This window comes from Copadichromis virginalis, linkage group LG23, assembly GCF_057382275.1.
Source record: "Copadichromis virginalis isolate Kocher_CV1m ecotype Utaka linkage group LG23, C_Virginalis_male_GT1.1, whole genome shotgun sequence".
Classification (NCBI taxonomy): domain Eukaryota; kingdom Metazoa; phylum Chordata; class Actinopteri; order Cichliformes; family Cichlidae; genus Copadichromis; species Copadichromis virginalis.
The window spans coordinates 7,003,415-7,026,919 of record NC_140639.1 but is presented as its reverse complement, the minus strand read 5'-3'; the positions used below and the strand labels follow the sequence as shown (position 1 = coordinate 7,026,919).

The 23,505-nt window shown below is 41.7% G+C and overlaps 4 protein-coding genes across 5 annotated transcripts in view; 1 reads left to right on the top strand and 3 right to left on the bottom strand.

Moving 5' to 3' along the window:
- ralgps2 (Ral GEF with PH domain and SH3 binding motif 2) overlaps positions 1 to 3,728 on the bottom strand; it is a 73,480-nt gene extending 69,752 nt beyond the window's left edge. Inside the window, exon 1 of one of the 2 annotated variants that reach the window (XM_085447958.1) lies at positions 3,382 to 3,728. The gene's annotated coding sequence lies outside the window, so the exon portion shown is untranslated. The remainder of the gene's footprint in view (positions 1 to 3,381) is intronic. The other variant, XM_085447959.1, reaches the window with a different exon arrangement.
- A 541-nt stretch (positions 3,729 to 4,269) lies between these two features.
- coa7 (cytochrome c oxidase assembly factor 7) lies at positions 4,270 to 6,048 on the bottom strand. The gene is made up of 3 exons (XM_085447867.1): positions 5,627 to 6,048; positions 5,385 to 5,525; positions 4,270 to 4,903 (listed from the first exon to the last, which is right to left on the bottom strand). Exons 1-3 carry the CDS (start codon positions 5,730 to 5,732, stop codon positions 4,458 to 4,460), a joined length of 693 nt encoding a protein of 230 aa, XP_085303993.1. The 5' UTR covers positions 5,733 to 6,048; the 3' UTR covers positions 4,270 to 4,457.
- Positions 6,049 to 6,064: 16 nt separating this feature from the next.
- Positions 6,065 to 15,529, top strand: zyg11 (zyg-11 family member, cell cycle regulator). Its single transcript, XM_085447864.1, has 18 exons — positions 6,065 to 6,506; positions 6,592 to 6,757; positions 7,026 to 7,237; positions 7,322 to 7,639; positions 7,786 to 7,899; positions 8,005 to 8,121; positions 8,205 to 8,345; positions 8,616 to 8,792; positions 10,648 to 10,712; positions 10,948 to 11,047; positions 11,152 to 11,202; positions 11,325 to 11,486; positions 11,675 to 11,722; positions 11,827 to 12,024; positions 12,119 to 12,171; positions 12,932 to 13,029; positions 13,130 to 13,330; positions 13,402 to 15,529. The coding sequence occupies exons 1-17, from the start codon at positions 6,483 to 6,485 to the stop codon at positions 13,318 to 13,320; spliced, it is 2,235 nt and encodes a 744-aa protein (XP_085303990.1). The 5' UTR covers positions 6,065 to 6,482; the 3' UTR covers positions 13,321 to 13,330; positions 13,402 to 15,529.
- Positions 15,117 to 21,168, bottom strand: echdc2 (enoyl CoA hydratase domain containing 2). Its single transcript, XM_085447866.1, has 11 exons — positions 20,840 to 21,168; positions 19,083 to 19,150; positions 18,810 to 18,897; positions 18,640 to 18,726; positions 18,431 to 18,523; positions 17,544 to 17,600; positions 17,375 to 17,437; positions 17,152 to 17,276; positions 16,253 to 16,303; positions 16,133 to 16,180; positions 15,117 to 15,910 (listed from the first exon to the last, which is right to left on the bottom strand). The coding sequence occupies exons 1-11, from the start codon at positions 21,078 to 21,080 to the stop codon at positions 15,833 to 15,835; spliced, it is 999 nt and encodes a 332-aa protein (XP_085303992.1). The 5' UTR covers positions 21,081 to 21,168; the 3' UTR covers positions 15,117 to 15,832.
- Between the last annotated feature and the right edge of the window lie 2,337 nt (positions 21,169 to 23,505).

Below are 23,505 nucleotides of genomic sequence, written 5' to 3'. Positions count from 1 at the left end.
GTGGACTTGGTTCTATAGTAGGTCTTAAAGGGTTAAATAAATATCGTCAAATAATCGTGATCTCAATTTCAGTGAAAATAATCGTGATTATCATTTTTGCCATAATCGAGCAGCCCTACTTTGTGGCGTCTGCATTGCATGCAGACAATGAACACGCACATAACCAAATTTGTACTTGCAGTGACGGTGCCAGGGCTGGGGAGGCATCAGAGGAAGAGTGTGACGACATGTGACTTCGCAGTTCCATCTGCGCTGAATGGATGTGCCAGACACACGCATAAAGTTACCCTGGCAACTGAGCAACAGCACTGGTTGGAGGTCAGAGAGAGAAAAGGAGAGATGCAGACCAAAACGCTCCTAGAATATGTAGAAGGAGCCCACAAACCGACTGCTTATTCATTTAGAAAGCTGCACTTTGCATTTTCTTACACAGACGCATGCAGGCTGCGTCTAGGAACGTTACACATAAACAGCAGCCAACGTGACGCAACGTAGAGCAGAGACACACAATCTGAGAAAGACCAGGGGTTACACTTGATGACGCAAAAGCTCTACAATGCTTATCCCTTTCTCCTGTAAACACACGGCTCCGATTCTGAGAGGGGAGTTTTATTTCACTCACACAGATGTAATCTCCGACTAATCACATTTGCAAGCCTTGGACGGAGCAGTTACGCTGCAGTGCTGAACAGATGGGCCCACGTAGATGAAGCATTTCTGGGATTAGCCTGGCCCAGACGGCGGAGGTGGCATGTAGAGTTACCAAGGGACAGTTTCTAAAAAAAATAGCTGGGGCTCAAATTACATTACAGAGAGTCACTGAATATCAGTGATTGTAAATGGAAGTGTATGTGATGATGTTAAAATCCTCAGTATAACTGATTTTCTCGCTCAGACTGTAAAGGCACTTTGTTTAAATTTTTGGAATACAGCTTGCTAATGCACAAGATTAAGTGGAATATATAAACTGAAACCAACATGATATTTTTGTATACAGACAGGAAGACACAAAGAATCAGATTGACCACTAAGAAAGAAAGAAAGACTCCCAATAATCATTAAATACAGCATTTGTAAATAGGGTTGCAGATGGGAGTTGTGTTCCTCTGGACTAATGCAAAGCTCCATGTAAGGTAGAATAGTAGAGCAACTGTATTTTATTGGATTACATTCTAAGCCCTAGGGATGCACGGATTGTGAAATTCTGGACTGACACCAATGATTAAAACATTTCAGCCGTTAGGCTGTGCAGATACAGATTTTGTTAGTTTGCATTGTTTTTGTAATGATTCATTCTGACTTCTTGTGCCAAAGAAATTTATCTTTGTTATAAAATTAAATAAATAACTGTCAGGCCTTGATTACATTATCTTGGATCAATTCATTTAAATTTATTAAACTGGACCCCAGATACAAACAAAAGAAGAACACAAGCCACTGCCATCAGTGAATGTAATATCGGGGTGTTTGCTACATATATAACATTTTTTTAAAAAGAAAAAAAAAAATCTCCCCGTCACAGAGAATTTGCCCTTCAACTAAAGGGAAAATCACCAGGTCTATAATAATAATAATAATAATAATAATAATAATAATAATAATAATAATAAATTGGTTAGAAATATGTCAAGGTTTATGTTGAGTTTACTCAACATTAAAATACATTTAAGGTTTTCAAATGGTTAAAAGAAAAAACAAAAAAACAAAAACAAAACAAAACAGGAAATACTTAGATTTCTGTTAAGTAAGGTAACAGACTTTTTGCATACAAACTCATGCTCACACACATAGCCAGCTGCCCCCCACCCCCACTCCAAAAGGGCTGGTTTGAGCCATGAAAATCCCTTTTACTTATAGGCCGATGGCAGTCAAGACAAACACAATCCTACTAAGCCCAACATTTAAGAGGAGCTGACTAAATGATTCAGATGCACCCTTCAAACACACAAGACTACTGTCTTGAAGACTAAACTTTCACTGTTCTCAATGCTTCCCCTTTCTTTACTTTGAATTAAAATGAAGTTAAAAACCAAAAAGAATTCCAAGCAGTTTCTTTCTTTGACATTTGGAAGTCTGAGGATTTCTGGCATTTGGAAGGAAATAGTTTTCCAAATGCCAAAGTTTTCTCTTCCTTTAGGCTCAACATTAACTGTAAGTACTCAGTGACTATGGTCTTGGAACTGGCATGACTGCCACAGTAATACTACCCAATGGATAAAAAACCTTCTGCATATATTTAACTGTTACAAAGGGCTAAGGCAAACAGGACTGTCAGTCATTTCTCCATAATGCGACACTGCAGCACTGTAAAGGCATGCTAGTCATGTGCGTGAACCAGTAACCTCGGGGTCATATGTTAAGTGTTGGGAACAGCAGCCTCACACAGCCACACCAAATATCATATGGAACATTCCTTAGAGTCCTTTAAAACAGGGCGAGAGAGGCGAGCAACAGCAAAGGGTCACAGAGGACGCTCACAAAGACTGTGCTGCACAGGACTGAGCAGAGGGAGTGGAAGATAAGATGTAACTGCTTGATTTAAACCTCCTACCAACTGCACTTCCAAAATTTCCGATCAGTGAGGTTGAGAATCCCTGGTTGCCCCCTTTTCTCCAAATAACCTTCCTGTTCTTCTTTTGTGGTTATTCTTAAACTAAGACATGCTTTAGAAAAGACGAGATAGACGTTGCTTGTGCACTGTATTGTTTGTGGGTGAACCCACACCACACCCAAAGCACTCCCCAGAGGGGTGCTTTGCAGGGGGTTCACCGCCAATGAGCCATCCCGAGCAGAGAGCCTGCAGTGGCCCGTGGCTGCTAAGTAAGCTGTGCTGGTTTAGCAGCACAAACGGGTCGACATAAACTCCCTGCCCCGACACAGAAAGTCAGATACACTAATCGCTAACTACCTAGCTCCCCCCACTCTTCTCAAAGGTTTCCATGTGAATTAGCATGATGCATTTACTGTCAACTAGCTTGCACGTTGATCTATTGTTAGCCTCACATCAAACTCCTTGGTACTGCTTCTTGATGTGTGTATTTATGTGTGCGGTGGGGCGACCTGTACATTCACGTGAGTGGATGGGATAAGAATATAATAGCTAAAATACAATGCTGCACCCAGCTACAGAGTCTGCGTTACAAAAAAAAGACGACCAGCCTCACTCGCGCTTTGCTCCAGTATCTCCGCGTCCGCTCCTCGCGATGGATGCCGATTTACTTTGATAAGCAGCCTGCATTTTAAAACAAACACACCCAAACCGCTCGTCAAGCTTGCCGCTACGTTAGCTAGCTATCGCGACGGATGGGAAGGGATTTCTTTGCAATTGTGTCGCTAACGATGGCAAACTTTGTCCCGTCGTGTTCTGTAACTGTAACTCACCGAAGTGCGCCGTTTTGCTCTTTCTTCTTCTGGTATTCCAGCGGGCACATCAGCGGAAAGCAGGCTGCTAACCGTTTTTGTTAGGCTAACACTCCCGGACACGACGATGCGCCTCGCAACAGCTGTGTTCTGTTTTGAATGAGGGCTGAGGAGGAGAGGAGACGCCGCTAACGGGCGGAGCTTCCCGGGTGCACAGCGGGCCGATCTGCCCTTTATCCTCTGCAGTAGCTCGTAATGTACGGAGACCTTTTGCTACTGTTTATATCATCCGCAGGTTGTCAATGCACTGCCAGTTAAAGGGATTCGCACAGCCCGCCCTCTATTGTAGTGCCGGACTTCTGTTTGAAGGGCTGGTTGGCTTCAAAAGGGCTAAAAGTTCATGGGTTCTCCTCTGACTCCCTCTTGTGGACAAGACACCATTGTGCTTTTCAAAATTGTTGAGAAGACTATTTTTTCACCCTAGTTATAGTGTTTGTGTCCCCACAGTGGAAATGGCGCATTTTATGCGATACAACTGGAGTTAGTGATGACTTCTCAGCAGTTTTCACACTTTGTGATGGCATCTGGGCAGGTTGAATTAGACCCTTTAGTGGGGCAGTTTTGGCCCAGGCCACATGTTTCACGTCTCTGCTTAGTATAGTATAAGCTTAATATAAAATCTCCAAAGCAGCACTAAAACTAGGTGTGAAATAACAAAAAAAAATTAGACTTTTGGGGAAAAGGAAAACTAATTGAAATGATATTAATGATATAACTAAAATAAAGTGATCTAAACCTTTTTTATCTGATGGGTATATTTGTTTCAAACTGTATAGGCTCATGTGTAGTCATTTATACACCACAAATCACAGAAACATGGGGGAAAAAAAATCAACACTTGCACAGAAATGAGATGAATGTACCATTTTTTATTTTTTTTTGCAAATGTTTTGAATGTATTGATGCACTTAATCATGTTTTTAAAAATAATAGACATTATCTTCAATCTTTGAACCCTGTGAACGAGGTGGGTTTATTCAAACAAACTATCTAACAAATAATCTAAACCAAAACAACGATAATTCAACAAAAGTGTGCTACTCCCCAAACTTAAGCTGCCTTTCCTTTTCTATACCATGCAGCTCCCTCGCTCGATTTTTCAGCTCCTCTGCTTTCTTTTCATCCTTTTCTGTACCATCCCCAAGTCTGTACATGCGACTTGCATTGGCACAGCCCCACACGTGTCCCAGCTCACAAGCCCTGTTAGCGTATTTTAGAGCGAGAGCCATATCTGATGCCAGCCCTTTGGAATTGCCCTCAATGAACAAAGCGCTGAGGTTAAAGCAGGAAGGAGCGAATCCACCTGCGCAGGCCTTCTCATAGTACTGCCGAGCTGCTTTCAGGTCAGGTCCTCCTTCCATAGCTTGTCCGTCATGGGCTAAAAGACCAACATTATGGCAAGCGTCTACAGACTTCTTTCCTCCAGAATTGCAGGAGTGCAGAAAACAAGAGTAGGCTGCTTTTAGACACTGGGTGACTCCACCTGGTGGAGAAAAAAAAAGATTAGGGGACTGACTTAGAATTTTGTAATGGCATTACTTAAGTAGAAGTAAACTTAGAGGTCATTCATGCTAGCAACAAGCTGCAAAATGTATCAAAGGATCAAAATTACAAGTAGTACTTAAATGACTGGTGATAATATGTGCACTATATTATGCACAGTTGCTTCAATAAGTCATCGCTTCAGAAGCTTATCCTGGAAACTTTTCAGCTTTTACAGTTGTGCTGACACAAAATACTGTGACAGCTAAAGGAACCACGGACCAGTTAGGCTTACTGGTTGCCCTTTCATGAGCTTTTCTTATAAAATCTTAATTTGAATAAAATAAAATGGCACAATATTTCGATTTCACATTGAAATGTAGTAGGGTAGATATAAAAGTCTAACAGAAACTCAAAGCCTTCAGTATAGTGTTTAGTATTTAACACTTCAGAAAAGATAAATAAGGAGGTTAAATATCCACCTTTGCCGGTGACGTGGTAAGCACCGAGTTTATAGCAGCTCTCTCCATGCCCATGCGTCTCACAGTTATGTTTGAGCACTTGTGCTGCAGAATCGTAGTTCTTCTTGACCCCTTCCAAGTAGTCAGCGAGCCTTTGGCACCCTAAAAGCATGAAACAGGGGGCAAAGAGTGAGGAAAACAGAACTGCATAACTACCATGTGTTTCAGCACCACCGATCTGTGAACAGCTCAGAAACTTCTACCTTCAGGATCTTTCTCATTGTAGCACTGAAAGCTGTACTCCACGCCTAAATTATCCAAAAACTGCTTCACTTCCTTCTCGTCTTCAAAATTTATAAGTCCAGCCATTTCTCCGCTTTACTTGAACTAGTTTCACCTCTGCAACAATCACATGTGCTCAGCTCCTCACGGCGTCCACCGCTGCTGCTTGACCTTGATGACTGACTTTGATATGCGATGCTGAAAAAGTTCTTCCCAAAACGCAAAGGTCTGTCTGGATGCTTGCCGCTATATGTGAAGTCATTATATGAGCAAAGTGTGCTTGATGGTATAATAGTGTCCCTTTGAAAAGCAGATGGACGCGGTCACGTTTGTCTTCGGCTGTTCGCTTCCTGGTTTTGTAACCCTTCCTTGCGGGCTTCCGTAGTCCAGCCTCCCTTCGTTAATGTACTTCCGGTGCTATGACCTTTGTTTACTGTCTGTCTAGTCGCTCTAGTTAAAAATAGATCCAACTGCTCACAGTGGAAATTACATGCCAAACAGGTTTCTAGGTTCAGTCTTTCGGTCGCTTCAGCAGCTGGTCGACATGAATTCCCCCTCATTCGTAAGCTTTCGACGTTTTTGCTCGCCTGGTGATTTTCTACCACCGAGACACCAAGTGAGCTAGCTAGCTGGCTCTCTGTTAAGCTCCGTTGTGTTCGTGCGTCGTCACGTTCTCCTGGTACCTCTTAGAGTGATCAGCAGCTCCTCAGACTCTCACACAGGTGGACACTGTAAATTGAAAGGGAAAGAGGTGTCCGAGACGACGAGCAGGCTGGTTATATAATCACAAGTCTCGGTTGTACAAGCTAAAATATATTTTCTTTTAAAGCCTTTGCCATGGCCTGCAGTTTCCTAAACACGGTAAGTCTCAGGTGATTTATTTGCTTTGACAGTTGTAGAAAATTGTACTCGGTGCATCCACATCAACACACCTCTTGGTTTTCAGGAGGAGGCGTCTCCAGCGGCTCTGACAGACCTGTGCCTCACCTATGTGAGCCAAAACCTGGAGTGTTTCTGCGTGAAGCGCCCTGATGGCTCCTTCTGTTTCAGGGAGGCTGTACTCTTCCCGCAGGAGCTGGCAGACCAGCTCCTGGCCAAAATGGCCACTGAAGGTAAACCTTTAAAGACGTTTACGAATAGTCCAGAGTATTGCTGCAGCCTAGCGCTCTAGTTTCTACACACATACATTATTCATTGGATCATAAAAGGTCACCATGATACTCATGAGGATGAAAAATCTTAACTTGCACTTGGGGGAAATATTTGAAGTGAAAGCCACTTCAAACTGATGGCCAGTAAACTAAATCCTTGCCCTGGGTAAAAAGCCAGTGTTGTTTAAGGTTGTGCTTGATTCCGAAAGATAAATTCACTCTGCTATAGGTCTGCTGAACGACAGCACAGTGGGTGTGTTTCGGAACTGTGAATACTTGCGGTTGAGACGGGCCTGCATCCGTACTGCACGGATCTCTGCAGAGGCCTTCCAGAAAGCCCTGTGCCCTCACAGATTGCTGGAGTTGGATGCTGCCCGGGTCAATGCAGACCTTACCATTCCTGATATCCTGCAGGGGCTGGCCACTAATAAATATTGTCAGGTAATATGAGAGTGTGTCAGTTTTTTGTGGATAACTGCCCTTTCTTTCCACTGTATGAAAGTAATTTAAACTTTCTCCCTGCAGGAGTCCCTTCAGCGACTTGTCCTTACAGGCCTCACCATGTCCTCTCTGGAGGAACCAATCTGGTATCGCTTCAGTGCCCTCCAGGGCTTGCGTTCCCTCTCTCTAGCTAATGTAGACTTCTACGACTCTGGGCTAGGCGATGTGTGTTCCCTGCCTCGGCTGGAGAGCCTCGATCTTTCTAATACTTCAGTCACAAACCTGAGCCCGCTGCTGGGCCTGAAGGAGCGGCTGCGCTCACTGACACTGCATCAGTTGAAAAGGCTGGAGATGAGCACTGCTCAGCTGCTGGGAGTCATAGGCCAGTTGAATGTATTGCAGGTTAGTGGTTTGATTGTGTGTCTAGTATTAAACCTGTTTCTCTGTTTTTGTTTTGGTTTTTTTTCAAAAACATTTTAAGAAAACTCCATCTCTGAGGTTTTATAAGCCATGCCTGTTTGTGTGTGTGTAAACCTTTGCACATGCAGCACCTGGACATTAGTGATGATAAACAATTTACCTCTGACGTGGCTCGTCAACTTCTCGGACAGCCAGGGATTCTGCCCGCCCTTGTTTCCTTAGATGTCTCAGGGAGGAAACAGGTGTGTTCATCTGCTTTAATATTTTTATTTGTTTCTTGGTTAAACCGCAGTCAAAGCACACATATTTTAAAGTCGAGTAATTTCTTATATCTGTGAATGTTACAGGTGACAGATGCAGCTGTTAAGGCATTTGTTGAAGAGAGGCCAGGAATGACCTTTGTGGGACTTCTGGCCACAGATGCTGGTTTTTCAGACTTCCTATCAGGAGAAGGAAATCTAAAGGTAGGTATAGAATGATCATAAATGGGCACTAAACAAAAAGTGAAAACATCAGGTTTGCTCAAGTATCTTCTGTGTGCCATCAGGTGACTGGAGAAGCTAATGAGACTCAGATCTGTGAGGCACTGCGGCGCTACAGTGAGAGAGAAGGTTTTGTGAGAGAAGCTCTCTTTCATCTGTTTAGCCTCACTCATGTCATGGAGAAGCCAAGGCCTGACATCCTAAAGGTAAACACATTATCCTTGAACCTATTAAGTTATTATTTTACTTAATCTTTAAAAGAAATTATAGCATCATATCATGGTTAAGTAGTGCACATAATGTCTTAATCTTAATTGGTCCCTTTGTCAGCCACAGATATCCTCCTTAAGTGAAGAAGCACTATACTACCATTGTATCTCTGCACAGTTTAGTTACTCATCATTCTCGACTTCCTGTTTCTTGAATTTTTTTTCTTCCTCTTTCTGTGTTTTTTTTTTTTTTTTTTTTTTAAATAGCTGGTAGTTTTGGGAATGAAGAATCATCCGTCCACTCTGAATGTCCAGCTAGCCGCGAGCGCCTGTGTGTTCAACCTGACGAAGCAGGACCTGGCAGCAGGGATGCCAGTTCGACTGTTGAGCACCGTCACTCAGCTTCTACTGGAAGCCATGAGGACTTTCCCCAACCACCAGCAGGTAGCTTCATGCCTGGCTGCTTTTGCTCATTCCCAATAAACAGTTAGTTTATAACATAGATTTTATTTAGCAGGTTGCAATTGACTGATACAGTTTACCTGCACAGAGAATTCTTCTTTCTTCTTCTTCTTCTTCTTCTCTTTTTTTGTCCATTATGTCACAGTTTCTCAGAAAATAGCTCTTTGCATGTTATAATGGCATTCACTGACACAATTTTCCTTTCACACATTAGTGGATTTCTTGATTTTAAATGTGTGGGTTTTGTAACTCGTAACATAGAGGATGAAATGGTCATTTACCAAAAAAATAACAGCTAATAAGGATAAATTGGAAATTATAATTATAGATTATAAATCTTTTTAAAGGGCACAAAGTTTTTCCATTTTAAAAGCATCAAGATTGTCGTTGCTCTACATGGATTTTATAGCCAATTTTTTTTCTTTTTGTTGCCTGTTTATACAGTAGACATTATTACATTCACTCTCACAACCTGCTTCTGCATACATTAATAATAAATCAAACTTGGTCAACTAAGTTGTCAGATAGATGTGTTAAACAAAAGTAAGAAATCAAGTTTAAAGGCAAGCACAGTTTTAGTCCAGTATTCTTGAGGGTAGTGGCAGGAGCGTGTCAGCTTTGGAGAACACTGTGTTAGCTGGGTCGTTTGGTAACGCCTGTGAGTGTTGCGACAATATGAAATTTAGAAAGATTTGAGGAACTTCCCACAACCACAATAAGTAGTTTCCCTTTTTTTTTACAAAACACAAGTAAATAGTGCACTGCGTAACGTTATGTTTGTTTGTTCCTCAGTAACAAGATTTCCAAATCAATACAGCCTGGAATGGAAACAAATGCAGGGATCTGGTCACAAGTAGAAATGAACCATTATAGGAAGTGACGTGCACAGCTGGATATTGGACAAAAGGATTTGTTAAGCGATACACATTTTATTCTAAAATTATGGGGGAAACGTGCTTTGTGCGATAACTGTTCAGTGTCGTGATGATGTACAGTTGAGGTTGTGTTGTGTTTTAGCCACATGCTGAATAGGCAGTTTTTATAGATAGATGGATACTTTATCTATAGAAGCATAATAAAAAATAAAAATGAGTCCACAGTAAATAAACAACACAGTTAAAGTGCCACAGGTGCATAGTGAGTAGAACTTATGCTGTGTGATAGTACAAGAAATGTTGCTCTTATATAAAATAAATAAAAATGGGGTAATTAAAGAATAGTAAAGTAAGACTTAGATTGTGTGAGAGAGTGGTTCAAATTACAATAATAAATAATATCTACACTATAATTCTTAGAAATATGATTTGAACGTTACTTCTTGTGTTTTTATGTCAAACATTTCCTCTGTTGGATGTTTCAGACAAGGGACAAATATCCCTTGAAAGGTTGTGATGGGAATCCAGCATTTTAAAAAAACAAATATCTGTATCCATCCACTGTGGTGACCTTTTATAAATAAGGGAGTGTCCAAAAGAACCTTTGTTAGTTCTGTTGTTTTTCACTGTGTATTTTCCCCATGTCGTCCACTAAAGAGACTGTCCACAAAGTCAAGAGAAAAAGGATTTAGCATATGCTTTCTAAACTAGCTCACATGTTTGCATGCGGAATTAATGTTTCTCCTATTGTTGTAAGCTTGAAAATGCAGTTTATCTGTGAGCACTGTTATTTATTCATTTTCCATTATATTTTCCTGCACAGGCTCTAAGTCAGATATAATATTTAACCAGCCTATTGTGACTAAACAGAACTGATAAGAAGATAAAAACATAGGAGCAGCAGGAGCAGCAGTCTGATAGCTTTTAGGTTCTGCAATCATGGCTGTTTTCTCTTTTTATAGTTGCAGAAAAACTGCTTGCTGTCTCTGTGCAGTGATCGCATTTTGCAAGAAGTTCCATTCAACAGGTGGGAAACACCACATTTGTTGTGTAAATATTGATCATTTTGTTATTAGTTTTTTTTTTTTTATTATTTTATTTTAATTTTTTAATTTTCATTTTTTTTTAAAGGTTGTCAAAGATTTTAACTATAAACATGCCAAAATGTGATCAAAGTTAATTCGTAATTCTCGGTTTGTGACGTAACACATTTTCAGTAAAGGTAGAATTTAAAATGCTCTGCTTCCTTTTACTGTTTAAAGGTTTGAAGCTGCCAAACTGGTCATGCAGTGGCTTTGCAACCACGAAGATCAAAACATGCAGAGGATGGCTGTGGCAATCATTTCCATACTCGCTGCTAAGGTACATTTGGTGTTGTATTAGTACCACATATGCGGTTATTCATGCATTGAAAGTACATCTGTAGGGTATTTTCTTTGAGTGCTGCAACATTTGCTTTTTTGCAGTTATCCACAGAGCAGACGGCCCAGCTGGGAGCAGAGCTGTTTATCGTGAAAGTATGTTTTGAGTTGTTCTTTTGTTGTTGTTGTTTTTTAATCTTGGATGACTTTCATCTGCCTTTACTCATTTATCGAAAAAAGGCTGATTTTCAGTACAATGCATTCTCTCTGCCCTGCAGCAACTGCTCCACATCGTGCGTCAGAAGGCAACTCAGGGCGTGGTGGATGCCACCCTCAAATTTACACTGAGTGCACTCTGGAACCTCACTGATGAATCGCCAACAACCTGCCGCCATTTTATCGAAAACCAGGGGCTAGATCTCTTCATTAAAGTTCTAGAGGTACATGGAAATTATGTGAACATGTAAAGAAAACAGGCAATGCTACATACAGAACAAATTTAAGCAGATTTCTATAGGAATTCATCATCACACTTAATGATGTGTTCCTCCGTATAAGTACACATGGCTTCGGGGCAAGATGACTCACTGTTGTTTTTATCCCTACCTCCCCCTCTCTTTATCTGCAGTCGTTCCCCAATGAATCTTCTATTCAGCAGAAGGTTCTCGGGCTTTTGGTGAGTTTACTTCTCTTTTTTTCATCCCGAAGCTAAACTGAATCTGGAATGCGTTAACAAAATTAAGGAATCATTATTCCCTGCTCGCCTTTTGATTGTTGTAGAACAACATAGCAGAGGTTGGGGAGCTGCATGGAGAGCTCATGGTGCAGGGGTTTCTGGACCACATCAGCAGTCTGCTGCACAGCCCGGAAGTGGAGGTCAGCTACTTCGCTGCAGGCATCCTTGCACATCTGACGTCACGAGGAAAAGAGGCCTGGGCGCTCAGCCCCAGTCTTCGGTCCTCACTGCTTGAGCAATTGGTAGGAATAAGCAAGCTTAATGAGAACTCTTGTGCATAAATACAGTTATTGGAAATGTTGGTTTTTAGCGTGATGCGTTTGTGTGTCTGTGCAGCATGCTGTCATTATGAAGTGGCCCCCGCCAGAGTGTGAAATGGTGGCCTACAGGTGAGATACAGCTTCTATTCAATAATGATGGAGTATTATAAAAAGGATGCCAAAACAGGAAACCTTCTTGCCGAGAGGCGACTATGCTAACTATTGTGTCAGCAAAATCTCAAATTTATAGATCTCAGAGCCAAATCTTCCAAACCTCATGTTAATACGTTACATTCAGTTCAATGTTTTGTTTTTTGTTTTTCCTTAATGTATTTGGAGACAAATCCTGTAATCTCAGGGCACCTAATATTATAACGCCAAGACCCTACAAACCAATAAATTGAAGCATTTGATGACAGTGGGGGGGAAACTGCCTTTAAACTCTAAAAGACCTCTAGTAGAATCGGGCATCCTTTATCCTGAGACAGACAAAATAGTTTAAAAAAAAAGGTGCACACAGAGATGATAAATTACAAACAAGGTAAAGCACAAAACTGTAAGCAAGTGTAAGCAAAATTAAATGGCAATAGTCATAGTGACATTTCAGTATAATGTGGGTTTAATGTAAGACATTAGGGACAAGTGCGTAGTACATCCCAGCCTCCAGAGTCTAGCATAACAAAGGAATGGTTCAGGGTCACCTGATCCAGTCCTAACCATAGTGTTTATCAAAAATGAGCATTTTAAGCTTGATCTTAAATTACAGATGGTGCCCGTCTCTCCCACTTTTGAGTAGCTGGTTCTACCTGTAAGGGACGCGATGGCTGAAGGCTCTGCTTCCCATTTTAATCCCGTCACACAATAATTGTCATTTTCTTCCCTTCTTTAGGTCATTTAACCCCTTCTTTCCCCTACTGGAGTGTTTTCACACCCCTGGTGTCCAGCTGTGGGCAGCCTGGGCAATGCAACATGTCTGTAGCAAGAACGGTGAGACACAGATCCATGCAAAAATAAAACCAAAGGTTATTCTAGCTTAATGTGATGCCTCACCTACTCAAACCTCTTGTGGATACTTCTGTGTGTGCAGCTTCTCGCTATTGCAGCATGTTGTTGGAGGAGGGTGGTCTGCAGCAGCTGGAGCATGTTCACAAACACCCACAGACCCACAGAGACGTCAAACTGCTGGCTGGGAGCATACTAGAGAGCCTACAGCGCCACAGAGCTCGCACCGGCCAGCCACTACACACACACACAAGTCGCCGCCCACCGCCGCAGTAACCTCACAGAGGTAAGGCATGATCAGCAGCTAGCTCACCCTCGCAGAGGTTGAAGATTGATTATGCTTTCATTCTCTTTCAGAAAATCCGAATCTCTGGTGAAGAAGAGGAAATTAAGCTGGGTCCCACCGTGGATGGGAGGTGGTGGTCACGTGTGTGTTTGTGTGTGTGAGAATATATCTCACACACAAACATGGACTTACAAGAATCTCTAAAAATGTAAACTGAATTAAGGACAGAGGCATTGCAGTTCTTTGCACAGAGTAACCTTATTTATTTTCTCGCTTTTTTCTCTTTAAAAAACCATTTCTCTGTGTGCTTATCAAAAAGTAAGAAAAAAGTAAATTATGATAAACTGTCTGTCACTAGAGCTCAAATCAAATCATGAATTTGTGTTTGGGCCTTTTTCAGTCAGCTTTTGGTATCAAGAGGAATTGTTTTTTGTTGTTTTTTTAACCCGAAATATGTCAGTGCACACTTACAAATCTCAGTTTGGGAATAATTCCCCAAAGCTCAACTGAGGACCGATACCCTGATACCCTCATATGTTACAGAGTACTATGGATGTCTGAACTGGTTGATTAGCTCTTAAATTTACGCATGCCATCGCCCTGAGCTCAAGCATGGGGGTTAGGGTTTGTCTGAATGCTTATACTGTTCGTTTTAGGAATGCCTGCTTGTTTGTTTATGGCAGTGCTCAGTTCACTGAAACCCCCGCCTCTGGGTCTGCAATACTACTGCTGCTCTACTCGTCATTTAGTCTTTTATCAGCTAACGCCTTTGATTTGATGTGACAGGACGCTTGCCGAGGGTGTATTCAGTGGGTTCGGGCGTTCCAAACATTCAAACACGATAAACTAAATTATAGAGAAATCATCTTTTTGAGAAACTCGATTGCATTTTTTTTTTCTTTAAATTTTCTAAACATTGGGGAGCCCTAAATCCACCCGCTTGGTGGCAGAGCCAGCAGTGCAGAAAGCTCACGAGGACAATTTACATGATAAGCTGAGTACTACAGTCACATGTGTCTGTTTACGTCCAAATATACTTTCCTGGACACAAATGGCAATAATGATGTGGCCAGCATAGTGAGGATAGGTGTACATTTGCAGTGAGTCACATCTGTTTTCTCTTTGAGAAACTTGTGTATATATTTATATATAAGTATGTTTTTTGTTATGCATCTGAGTGTCTTTAAGACAGACAGCACTTCAGTGTGAGCATGTGTGCATATATGCGCTTGTACAAGTGTCTGCATCTCAAAGAGTGTATGTATTTGTACATAAGGATACTGAAGGGGGGGGGGGGGGGGGTCGTTGTTTAGGAGTGATTGCATGGAAATTATTCTACTGTATGTTTTTCAGTTCCATCTGATTGAACAAAGGGAAGAAAAACTGTTTATACAACAATAGCGTGGAAACATTTAAATTATTTAAAGGCATTTCTCTGTTCTGAAAGTGACCGGCCGTGTGATGTCTGCATCCTACAGGCTGCTATTTTAACAGTTATGCTTCTGCCGTTTAGACTTGCTGTTACAGCTTATGAGACTGGCTACATTTTTGTTGTTCATCTCTTATTGCAGGCCTTGTCATTTACTATGCTGTCAACACATAACTAGGAAAGAGTACTGAGGAGACATGAAGCAGAATAAAGTACAATTATTTTTGCATTTTGAGAATAAAGTCGACTCCCTTAATCCACAAACTAAAGGTAGGAAAGTGACCACTAGCTGCCAGAATGGAGGTGATTTTTCTGGTCAAAGTTTATTCTCAAAATGCAAAACTTTTGCTGAAACACTTTGATAAATAACACTTTCTAAATAATTGGAGATAAATTTGTTTGGCAGGAATGCCAGTGACAGGTCAGGAGACTTGAAAAGATTACTGGATGTATGGTTATATAGATAAATATAGAACATTAGGCTCCAAAATGATACTTAATGACGCATGTGTCCCAGGCTAATAGTGTTTCCACAAGGATAGTCTTAGATGACAGAACTTTTGGGGGTTTTTTCCGCCAAAGTCGTGTAGTTTGGTTGAATATCGCCCTGCATAAAAGGCCAGTTCTTAGTTTTTTCCACAAGCGTTTTAATCCATTGGAAGATGCAGAAAGTCAAGGTACTGTATGTCTGCTGTGATTGTGCCATGTTGCTGCTCAGAATCGCATTTTCAAATTTAGAAATAAAGAATGTACATTGCCATAAAACTGGAGATGACCCATGTGCTGTCTTTTTTATTTATTTAGTTTCATTTCAAAGATGACCTTGTTCCTGATAAAGCATCAAATATAACAAATTATAAACAATCTGCACTTGTCAGTCTGATCCTGAGTCACAAAAGCAAGTGGCCACTATTGAGCACTTGCATGGCCTAAATTAATGTACTGGCACCGGCTGAGAGTCACAAAGACAATCAATAGATGTTAATTGTTTATCTGACATCGGGCTACAGAAAGCAGTGTGCTTCTGTGTTCACATGTCGGTACGACAAAGAAATCCAGTAGCTCAAAGGAGTTTATTCCCCAGTGTACCGCGGAGCTCTCTTCTCTATGAAGGCTGCCATACCCTCTTGTCGGTCCCGTGTGGGGATGACCTATAAAGAGAGGACAAGTAAATGATGATTTAAGTGGAGCGAGCATCAGAAGGTTCATGTCAAAGCTAGGCCCGACTAGAATTTAATTTATAACAGCCTCAGCATCAGCTATGTGTTGGGTTGCCTTAGAATTTAGCTCAAAAGAAAATTCCTGAACCACAACAATTATGCCAAATTAAAACAAGTGTTTCGGAAATCATAAACAAGAAGTGGAAGACTTACTCGAGCATAACACATCCTCTCTATCGCCATTGCTGAACCGATATCAACCTGGAAGAAAGAACAGTCACTAAATTCACTGATGTAAAGACCTTTAAAGAAGATCTGGGATTCATAATGTACCTCCAAGCCTCTGTTCATTGCCTCTTTAGCCATCCGCACTGCAATAGGAGCCTGAGCAACAGAAACAAAAAGGGTTAGATGCCGATGGTATTATCTCCTTCCATCCTAATCAGGTGCCCAAACCACCTGGATTGGCTCTACTTTAAATATAGGACCTTTGGAATATAAACAATGATAGACACAAAAATGCTCACCTTCCTTTACGTTTTTGTCTCTGATTCTTAGCTACTTTATTTCACTCTACCACTGACGTCCCTTTATGTTGTTGTTTATTCTATTTTTTGTTCAAAAATTAAAGTTTGAGAGAGAGAATCAAAAATATTAAACTGTTGATCAATCAATGTGAGCAATGCATTTCTACAGAAATTTAACTGGAGGAACTCTTTACAGTAATCACATGCAAGCAGCAGTACATTTGTCTTAGAAATTCCAGGAAAACAGAAGTGCCAAAATAAAGATCTACACCCTCTTATTATTTCCTCTGTGCTCCCTCACTTTGATTCAGTGCAAGATCCTGTTAATCAATCAATCCGTGCTAAGTCGAGCATAAATGTGTTGGAAAATGTGATAGTGTATGGTGCTATTTGTGGTCCATTTCTCCACTTGACTGCCACTCTAACCCCACTGACTGTGGGCATCTGAACTGGAGTGAAAGATATATGGAACGACAGAGGCCTGGAGAGAGGGACAAGCAGAGGGAGATGGTGAGAGGGAAGGTGGGAAGAGGAAAAAAAAAAAACAAGACGGAAGAAAGGAAAAAAGAAATGCATTGTTTTTGTTTCTTCCCCTTCCACTGCATCCAGAGAAAGGGGAAAGGGAGCAGATCCCCCTGCCTGAAGGAGGAGAGATGCAGCAGTATCAGAGCTTTAGCGGCATGAAAAGTGTGTTTGTACTCTAACCTGGGGCAGTATCTCCCTGGCCAGGCTGAGTGCCTCTCTGTAGGCAGCGTCTCCTGTCTGGTTCTGTTCTACTACTCTGTTTATGAGCCCCATTTCCAGAGCTGTCTGCCCTCCCACGCGCCTGCCTGATAACAGACAAGGAGAGACAGTGACACACCAAATCCTTGCTCACTGATGAGCATTCAGTGCCACTAAAATCACATCAATATTTCTGAATTACTACCTGTGAAAATGAGCTCTTTGGCCAGAGTGACACCGATCATCCGTGGCAGACGCTGACTGCCCCCTGCAGGACAAACCACCTCAAGGTCAACTTATCACAGCTGCTTTATCTCTATTTACATACAGTCAGTGCAGTTCAGGGTCATTTCAGTGACCTCTGTTCGTCTTACCCGCCCCTGGGAGCAGCCCCCGTGTCGTCTCAATAAGACCCATCTGTGCCGAATTTGCTGCAACACACATACACACACAAACAGAGGACAGTTGAAGGTCTAAGTGCCATTAAGCTGGAGAGAGTGTAAAATCTGACTGATGTCTCTGTCAGAGCAATTGACACAAACACCTGCTCACCCAGCTCATCTGTGATCAACCAATCACTGAGCTGCTGCGCCTAATATAACCAATCACATGAAGGTTCAAACGCATGAACAGCTGGGCAGATGTGGCCTCATTAGTCCCCAAGCTCATCAACAGATCATTAGAGCTCCATCGTCTCAGGAGTATGTTTTTAGCTTGACCATTGTGTATATAACACATTTACATTTATTCAAAGCTGTTTAAAAGCTGACAGTTTAATTTCCCCCTAAGTTACTTATAAAGAGTTGGGAAAGTTTTGTTTCATTTTAGAAGATATTGTTTCAGTAAATTACCTGTTCATTAACTGTGATAGCTGAAATTGTGTAAATATTGTGTGAATAGTCCAACATATATTCATTTAAACTAAATAGTAAAATAAAATTTTTTTACGTCAGTCTACATATAATGGAAACTTTTAAAATACACAGTATTTTGAAATCTTTTCAGAAACGTTTTCTGCGCTCTAAGATTATTTTTTGCCCCCCCCCCCTGGGGAATCCTGTGTGTCCAATGAGGAAATTGTCAATGAAGAGAAATGATCCCATGTTGAAACTGCTATTCTCCACCACTGATCTGATATGAGTGGATTAGTGACAGCTGTAAAGGGAACATGACATCCCCTTTCTAACCTGATTAGCATCACCGGAAGAAAGAAAGCAGATCCGATTCGGAGTTGACAGGTGAAGGTTCAGAGGTCACTCACCAGCAGCGCGAAGGTCACAGGCCAAGGCTAACTCCAATCCACCTCCCAGTGCAACTCCATCCATCGCTGCGATGGTCGGCGTGGGCAACAATGCTGCCAGGTTATTGAAACAAAGTGAGCAAAGTTTACAAATGGATAAACACATTTAGCTTGAAAAAAAGACTGACTAATCACTCAACCTTAATGGGTTTTTTTGTTGGTTTTTTTACCTATTTGAGTCATGAGGGAGCGCAGGCCGTGAACAAACAGATCAGACTCAGAGTTGTTCATCAGAGCTCTCTCCTTCAGATCGGCACCTAACCATAAATCATAACGCACATGGTCACACATCATTACTGCACACTTTGATCACACCTTCCTGGCACCAGAGATCACTCACCTGCACAGAAAACGCCCGGCACTAAACTCCTGAAGATAACCACACGTACCGCTGAGTCATTGTACAGAGTGGAAACCACCTTCCTCATCTGCACACACACACGTCATCATGTCTCAGTGGCTGCTGCATATGTGTTTAATGTATGTGTGTGTGTGTGTGTGTGTGTGTGTGTGTGTGTGTGTGTGTGTGTGTGTGTGTGTGTGTGTGTGTGTGTGTGTGTGTGTGTGTGAGAGAGAGAGAGAGAGAGAGAGAAAGACGTGGAAGTCTGCTTACCTGTGACACAAACACATTGCCGAGAGCATTTCTGGCTTTGTGCCGGCACATCAACACTTCTACGATCCCTGAGGAAAAGAAAGCAACAACAGGAATAAAGGGCAACAGCTAGAAATTAATCTTGCTGAGTTTTTATAAACATGCCGTTTACAATTCAGTAAAAATGTGGGTTCATTAACTATTTATTTCCACCATGACCATGATGGAAATCAAGAGTATCAAACCATGGAATCGGCTTTCTAAAGTCACCTTAGTCTGGAAGACACGTAGTAGGCCTAATACGTAAAACATCCTGAAACAAAAATATTTAATTTGTAACAAAAGCCAGTTGAAACCTAAAACGCTCACATATACGTGTTAAAATACTCTGCTGTTAAAAGAAAATTAAAGAAACTCATCAGATTCTTGTGGGATATATCTACTGATATGCTGCCATCTACTGATGGCCTGAAACAATGTTACAGGCAGCATAATGTTCACCGCGACTTTTCCAGGCCCTCCCATGTCTGTCACTTGTGCTCAGGGTGAGCCTGCTATCATCTGTGACAAGCACAGGATGCCACTGGTGGACCTGCCTACTGGGCTCCACGGTGCTGGGCAGTGAACACAGAGCCCACTGGAGGAGGCTGACCTTCATAAAGTCTATTTCTGATTGCTTGGCCAGAGATATTCACACCATTGGCCTCCTGTTGGTCAATCTGTTGGGCTCATCCTGTTCCTCCTTGCATAAAGGAGCAGATATCAGTCCTGCTGATGAGTTAAAGACTTCTATGGCCCTGTCCAGCTCTCCTAAAGTATATGCTCGTTTCCTGGAATCAGTTCCATGTTCCTGTGACTGTGCTGGGAGACAAGGCAACCCTTCTAGCGATATTGTTATACCATCCTGGAGGATTTGCACTACCTGTGCCACCTCTGTAGGGTGCAGGTATTGCTCATGCTAACAGTGGTGACACTGACCCTAGCCTTATGCAAAACTAATGGGGAAAAAGTCAGGAAAGATGAGAAGGGAAGAAACTGCTGGTGACCTCCACCTGTAAATGACCAGATCAATATCCCAGAAGTTTAACTGACTTGATGCTACACTCTGATTAAAATGTGCTCCTTTAACCTGACACATGAAAATGGCTTGCTTGTGCGCATGAAACTTATTAAAAATACACATTGCTATGCATTAAACACATAACTCGAATTAAAATGTATTAAGAGTAGCAAATTAATGATTTAGTCAGTGAAGAAATTTAAAACTTCGTGCAAAATTAAAGAAATAAGGGGGGGCACTACTTTTCAACTCCCAGCAGAATGTGGTTACTTTCTTACTACACGCCTAAATAAATGTTTACTGGTAGTTCTGATAAACAGTAACGCGTTATGCATCTATACTTAAACAATTGTTCTGCTAATCAGTAATAAAACAGTACTGGAGCTCGGTGTTGATATATAACCTAATTACTGATTTATTTAAGAGTCTCCATATTTCATTTATGTGAAGTCTCCTTGTCATGTTAAAAAGTACAGTTTGAATTCATGAGAAGAAATTAATGTCCTTCAACACAACCGCCCGTTTCAACAGTAATCTAGAAATACGATAACCTGTGGGAGTTATCGACCAGTCGTCACCAGACAGCAAGTAAGCACAGAAATTTGACATTTGCGAGGGGTTCCGTGAGACTAAAGCGTTGAGAAGATGTCAAACACAAAAATATGTTTCTGCAAACTTTCGTGTTATCATCATACTGTTGTGCAAAAAGTGCCCCTACCATCGTCTTTCCCCTCTAACCGCTTTAAATCCACCTCTACGGCAGCCGCCGCCTCAGTGTGCTGCCTGCGGCTTTGTGCGCGACTGTATCCCGTCAGAGGCCGACCGCCGCCGGCCAGGAGTCGCGCTCCTCCCTGCGGAATCACATGGGAAGTTCGGCTGTGAGTTTCCCTCTTAATCACAGCCCCGTATCTCCACAATAAGCACCTCGGCCCTGTCAGTCTGCAGAGGATTGTTGTCATGCTTGTCTTTTACTTTGCTGAGCAGCTTCTAAAAGCAGGAAGACCGTTCAACAAAAGTTAACGCTCCAGGAAGTTTAATGCTGCTTTCTTCCTGTGAGAGGAGGGACTTGGATGCTAATGACCCTTTTTCACGCCAGCATGCTGGAAGCAAAGTGCAAGAGTGGCTGAAACAAGGTAGTACCCACGAGAGTCACTCTTTTATGATGTAACAGTGAAATGTTTGAAATTAGTGTCATATTTTTAAAACGTGGGATTTTTATGCTTCCTGATTACAGTCATTATTTCCTTCTAGAAGAGTAAGACTGAAAATTGTGTTGTGAAAATTTATTTTTACTTCTTTATCTCCCTGACACACACACACACACACACACACACACACACACACACACACTCAGTCTTGACATCACCTGAACATGAAATTAATTCTCACATTAAATATATTATGATTTAATTTTAAGTCCCTCCACTGTGACTGTAAAGACATTTAGATCCCAACCATATGACAACAAACACACGTTGTCCTCCAGCCTGTTGTCCTGTCTCTGGAGTGTCCAGTCTTTGGCCAGACATCACACAGCTTGTTGAGGTAAGGTTTTCCGTCAGACTTCTCATGTCTAGTTTGACCATGCATTATTGAGCAGGTCTTTATAGCTTATGCAATCACGAAGCCAGACAGTTGCTTTGATGGCACAACGGCCTGAAATTAGAGAGTCGGGTCTGTGTTTCTATTTTAACTTTCAAGTACATCTGATTACATTCAAATCAGTCAGATTACATCCAGTGTGCCACGGCACTGTTCAGTCCATTTTAATGCAGCCTCTCTTTGTTTACCCTTCCTAATTAACATGGATGCCAATGGCTCTGGGCAATGAATCATATTAATTTGTAATTGAAATGTAAATTAATCATCGGTGCAATGTGTAGTTGGCTGTGTGTGCTGCAAGGTGTCAGGTCACGAGAGTGGGCAGGAAGAAGTGGGAAAGTGAGATTGAAACTATGCCCATAATTGCACAGATGCATATTTAAACACACAATTTTTTAATTATATAAATTCCACCACTAATCACAGACAAATTGAATAAATAAAAGAAAGGGGGGAATAGAGGAAAAAAGAATGAGAGGTAACGTAAGAAACATTTAAATATAAATGTTCAGTTGCTGATAAGGCTTCATTTGAGAGGCAAAGAGACAGAGAAGAGAGATCTGCATTAGTCTGTAGGTTCTGTTGCAGTGAGGTGGAAAGTTACCTGAGAGATTTGGAGGAGAACAGGTTGTCCAGATTTGATGTCTGGCAGGTTTGCCTTCCTCTTCTCATGTGTGCCTTGAGACGGAAAACTGATAGAAGATGACACTCACAGTTTGAGTGTGAGGGTGTGTGAGTGACAGAAACTGAGCCTGATGGACTCTGACTGATGTAGACAGTCTGTTCCCAGAAAAGATGCACAGGTTGGACTCGCATCACTCCAGCACTCTGGGACAAAAGCAGGCGAAGATTATTATTCCACCATTTTACCAAAAAACAGAGAAGTAAGTATTTGTTCTGCATTTTCATGACTTTGGTGGTTATTTCCAAGACCTACATTTTCAGACTTTATCCTCTTTTAACAAACATCACAGAAACAACACACTTTATTCGGTGTCAACCACACATTGATTCCCCTCCGTTCCTGCAGGGGTCAGCCTCGTATCAGAGGGCTGATTCGAGGTTTGTGAACTGTTCACGAGGGCCTTTATTTGGCCTCTCAGACATGCTTTCAGCATTATCTTCATTAAAGCCCAGGGCTGAGTTTGTGCACAGTGGGCTGGTGATGGCTGATGAGGTAGGGCATGAGTCAGAGGGAATGAGTGGCATTCAGTTACCAGATATGTCTGGGAAAAGTAAGAAGGTACAATGAGCTCAACAGGGCGCGTGCAATGCGTTTGAGCTCTACATCCAGTGCTTCATCACACTGATATGCTGTAATACTAACACATTTGATTCTCTTATAAACACCTATAAAGAAACAAGGTCTTAATTTACTGACATAACTATGGAAGAAACAAGAATTGTGCAACAATACCCTCTTTGTTTATAAGTATCTCAGTGTCATAAGTCTGTGTGTGCGCGTGTGTGTGTGTGTGTGGGGGGGGGGGGGGGGGGGGTGCGATGGAAAGAAGAGTGATTGGGTAAAGAAAATGGGAGCAGATGTGTTTTCAGGTGATCCTGATTTGTGTGTGAGGTGATTTGTGAGGGGGCAGAGAAGGATGTTACGTGAGCACACTGAGGTGGAGTGGATAAATATGCTCTGATGATACTACAGATTGATAAAGCTGCGTTTGCTTGCCAACAGAATCCTATCAAAATGTAACTCATCAACTACAAATCAGAAGTGTAAAAAAAAAAGGGAAACATCTGGTAAATGTCTATATTTTTACCAAAAGACCC

Excerpts from the sequence above, each read along its gene's own strand:
- echdc2 (XM_085447866.1), bottom strand. The coding sequence starts at position 21,080 with ATGACAACAATCCTCTGCAGACTGACAGGGCCGAGGTGCTTATTGTGG. Across the intron at positions 18,898-19,082 it reads GCAATGTGTTTGTGTCACAG|ATGAGGAAGGTGGTTTCCAC; the intron begins GTAAGCAGACTT and ends GTGTGTGTGCAG. Across the intron at positions 17,438-17,543 it reads GGGGCTGCTCCCAGGGGCGG|GGGGCAGTCAGCGTCTGCCA; the intron begins GTAAGACGAACA and ends TTTGTCCTGCAG.
- zyg11 (XM_085447864.1), top strand. The coding sequence starts at position 6,483 with ATGGCCTGCAGTTTCCTAAACACG. Across the intron at positions 11,048-11,151 it reads TTTCCATACTCGCTGCTAAG|TTATCCACAGAGCAGACGGC; the intron begins GTACATTTGGTG and ends GCTTTTTTGCAG. Across the intron at positions 12,172-12,931 it reads TGTGAAATGGTGGCCTACAG|GTCATTTAACCCCTTCTTTC; the intron begins GTGAGATACAGC and ends TCCCTTCTTTAG.
- coa7 (XM_085447867.1), bottom strand. The coding sequence starts at position 5,732 with ATGGCTGGACTTATAAATTTTGAAGACGAGAAGGAAGTGAAGCAGTTT. Across the intron at positions 5,526-5,626 it reads CAATGAGAAAGATCCTGAAG|GGTGCCAAAGGCTCGCTGAC; the intron begins GTAGAAGTTTCT and ends TCATGCTTTTAG. Across the intron at positions 4,904-5,384 it reads TTACCACGTCACCGGCAAAG|GTGGAGTCACCCAGTGTCTA; the intron begins GTGGATATTTAA and ends TTTCTCCACCAG.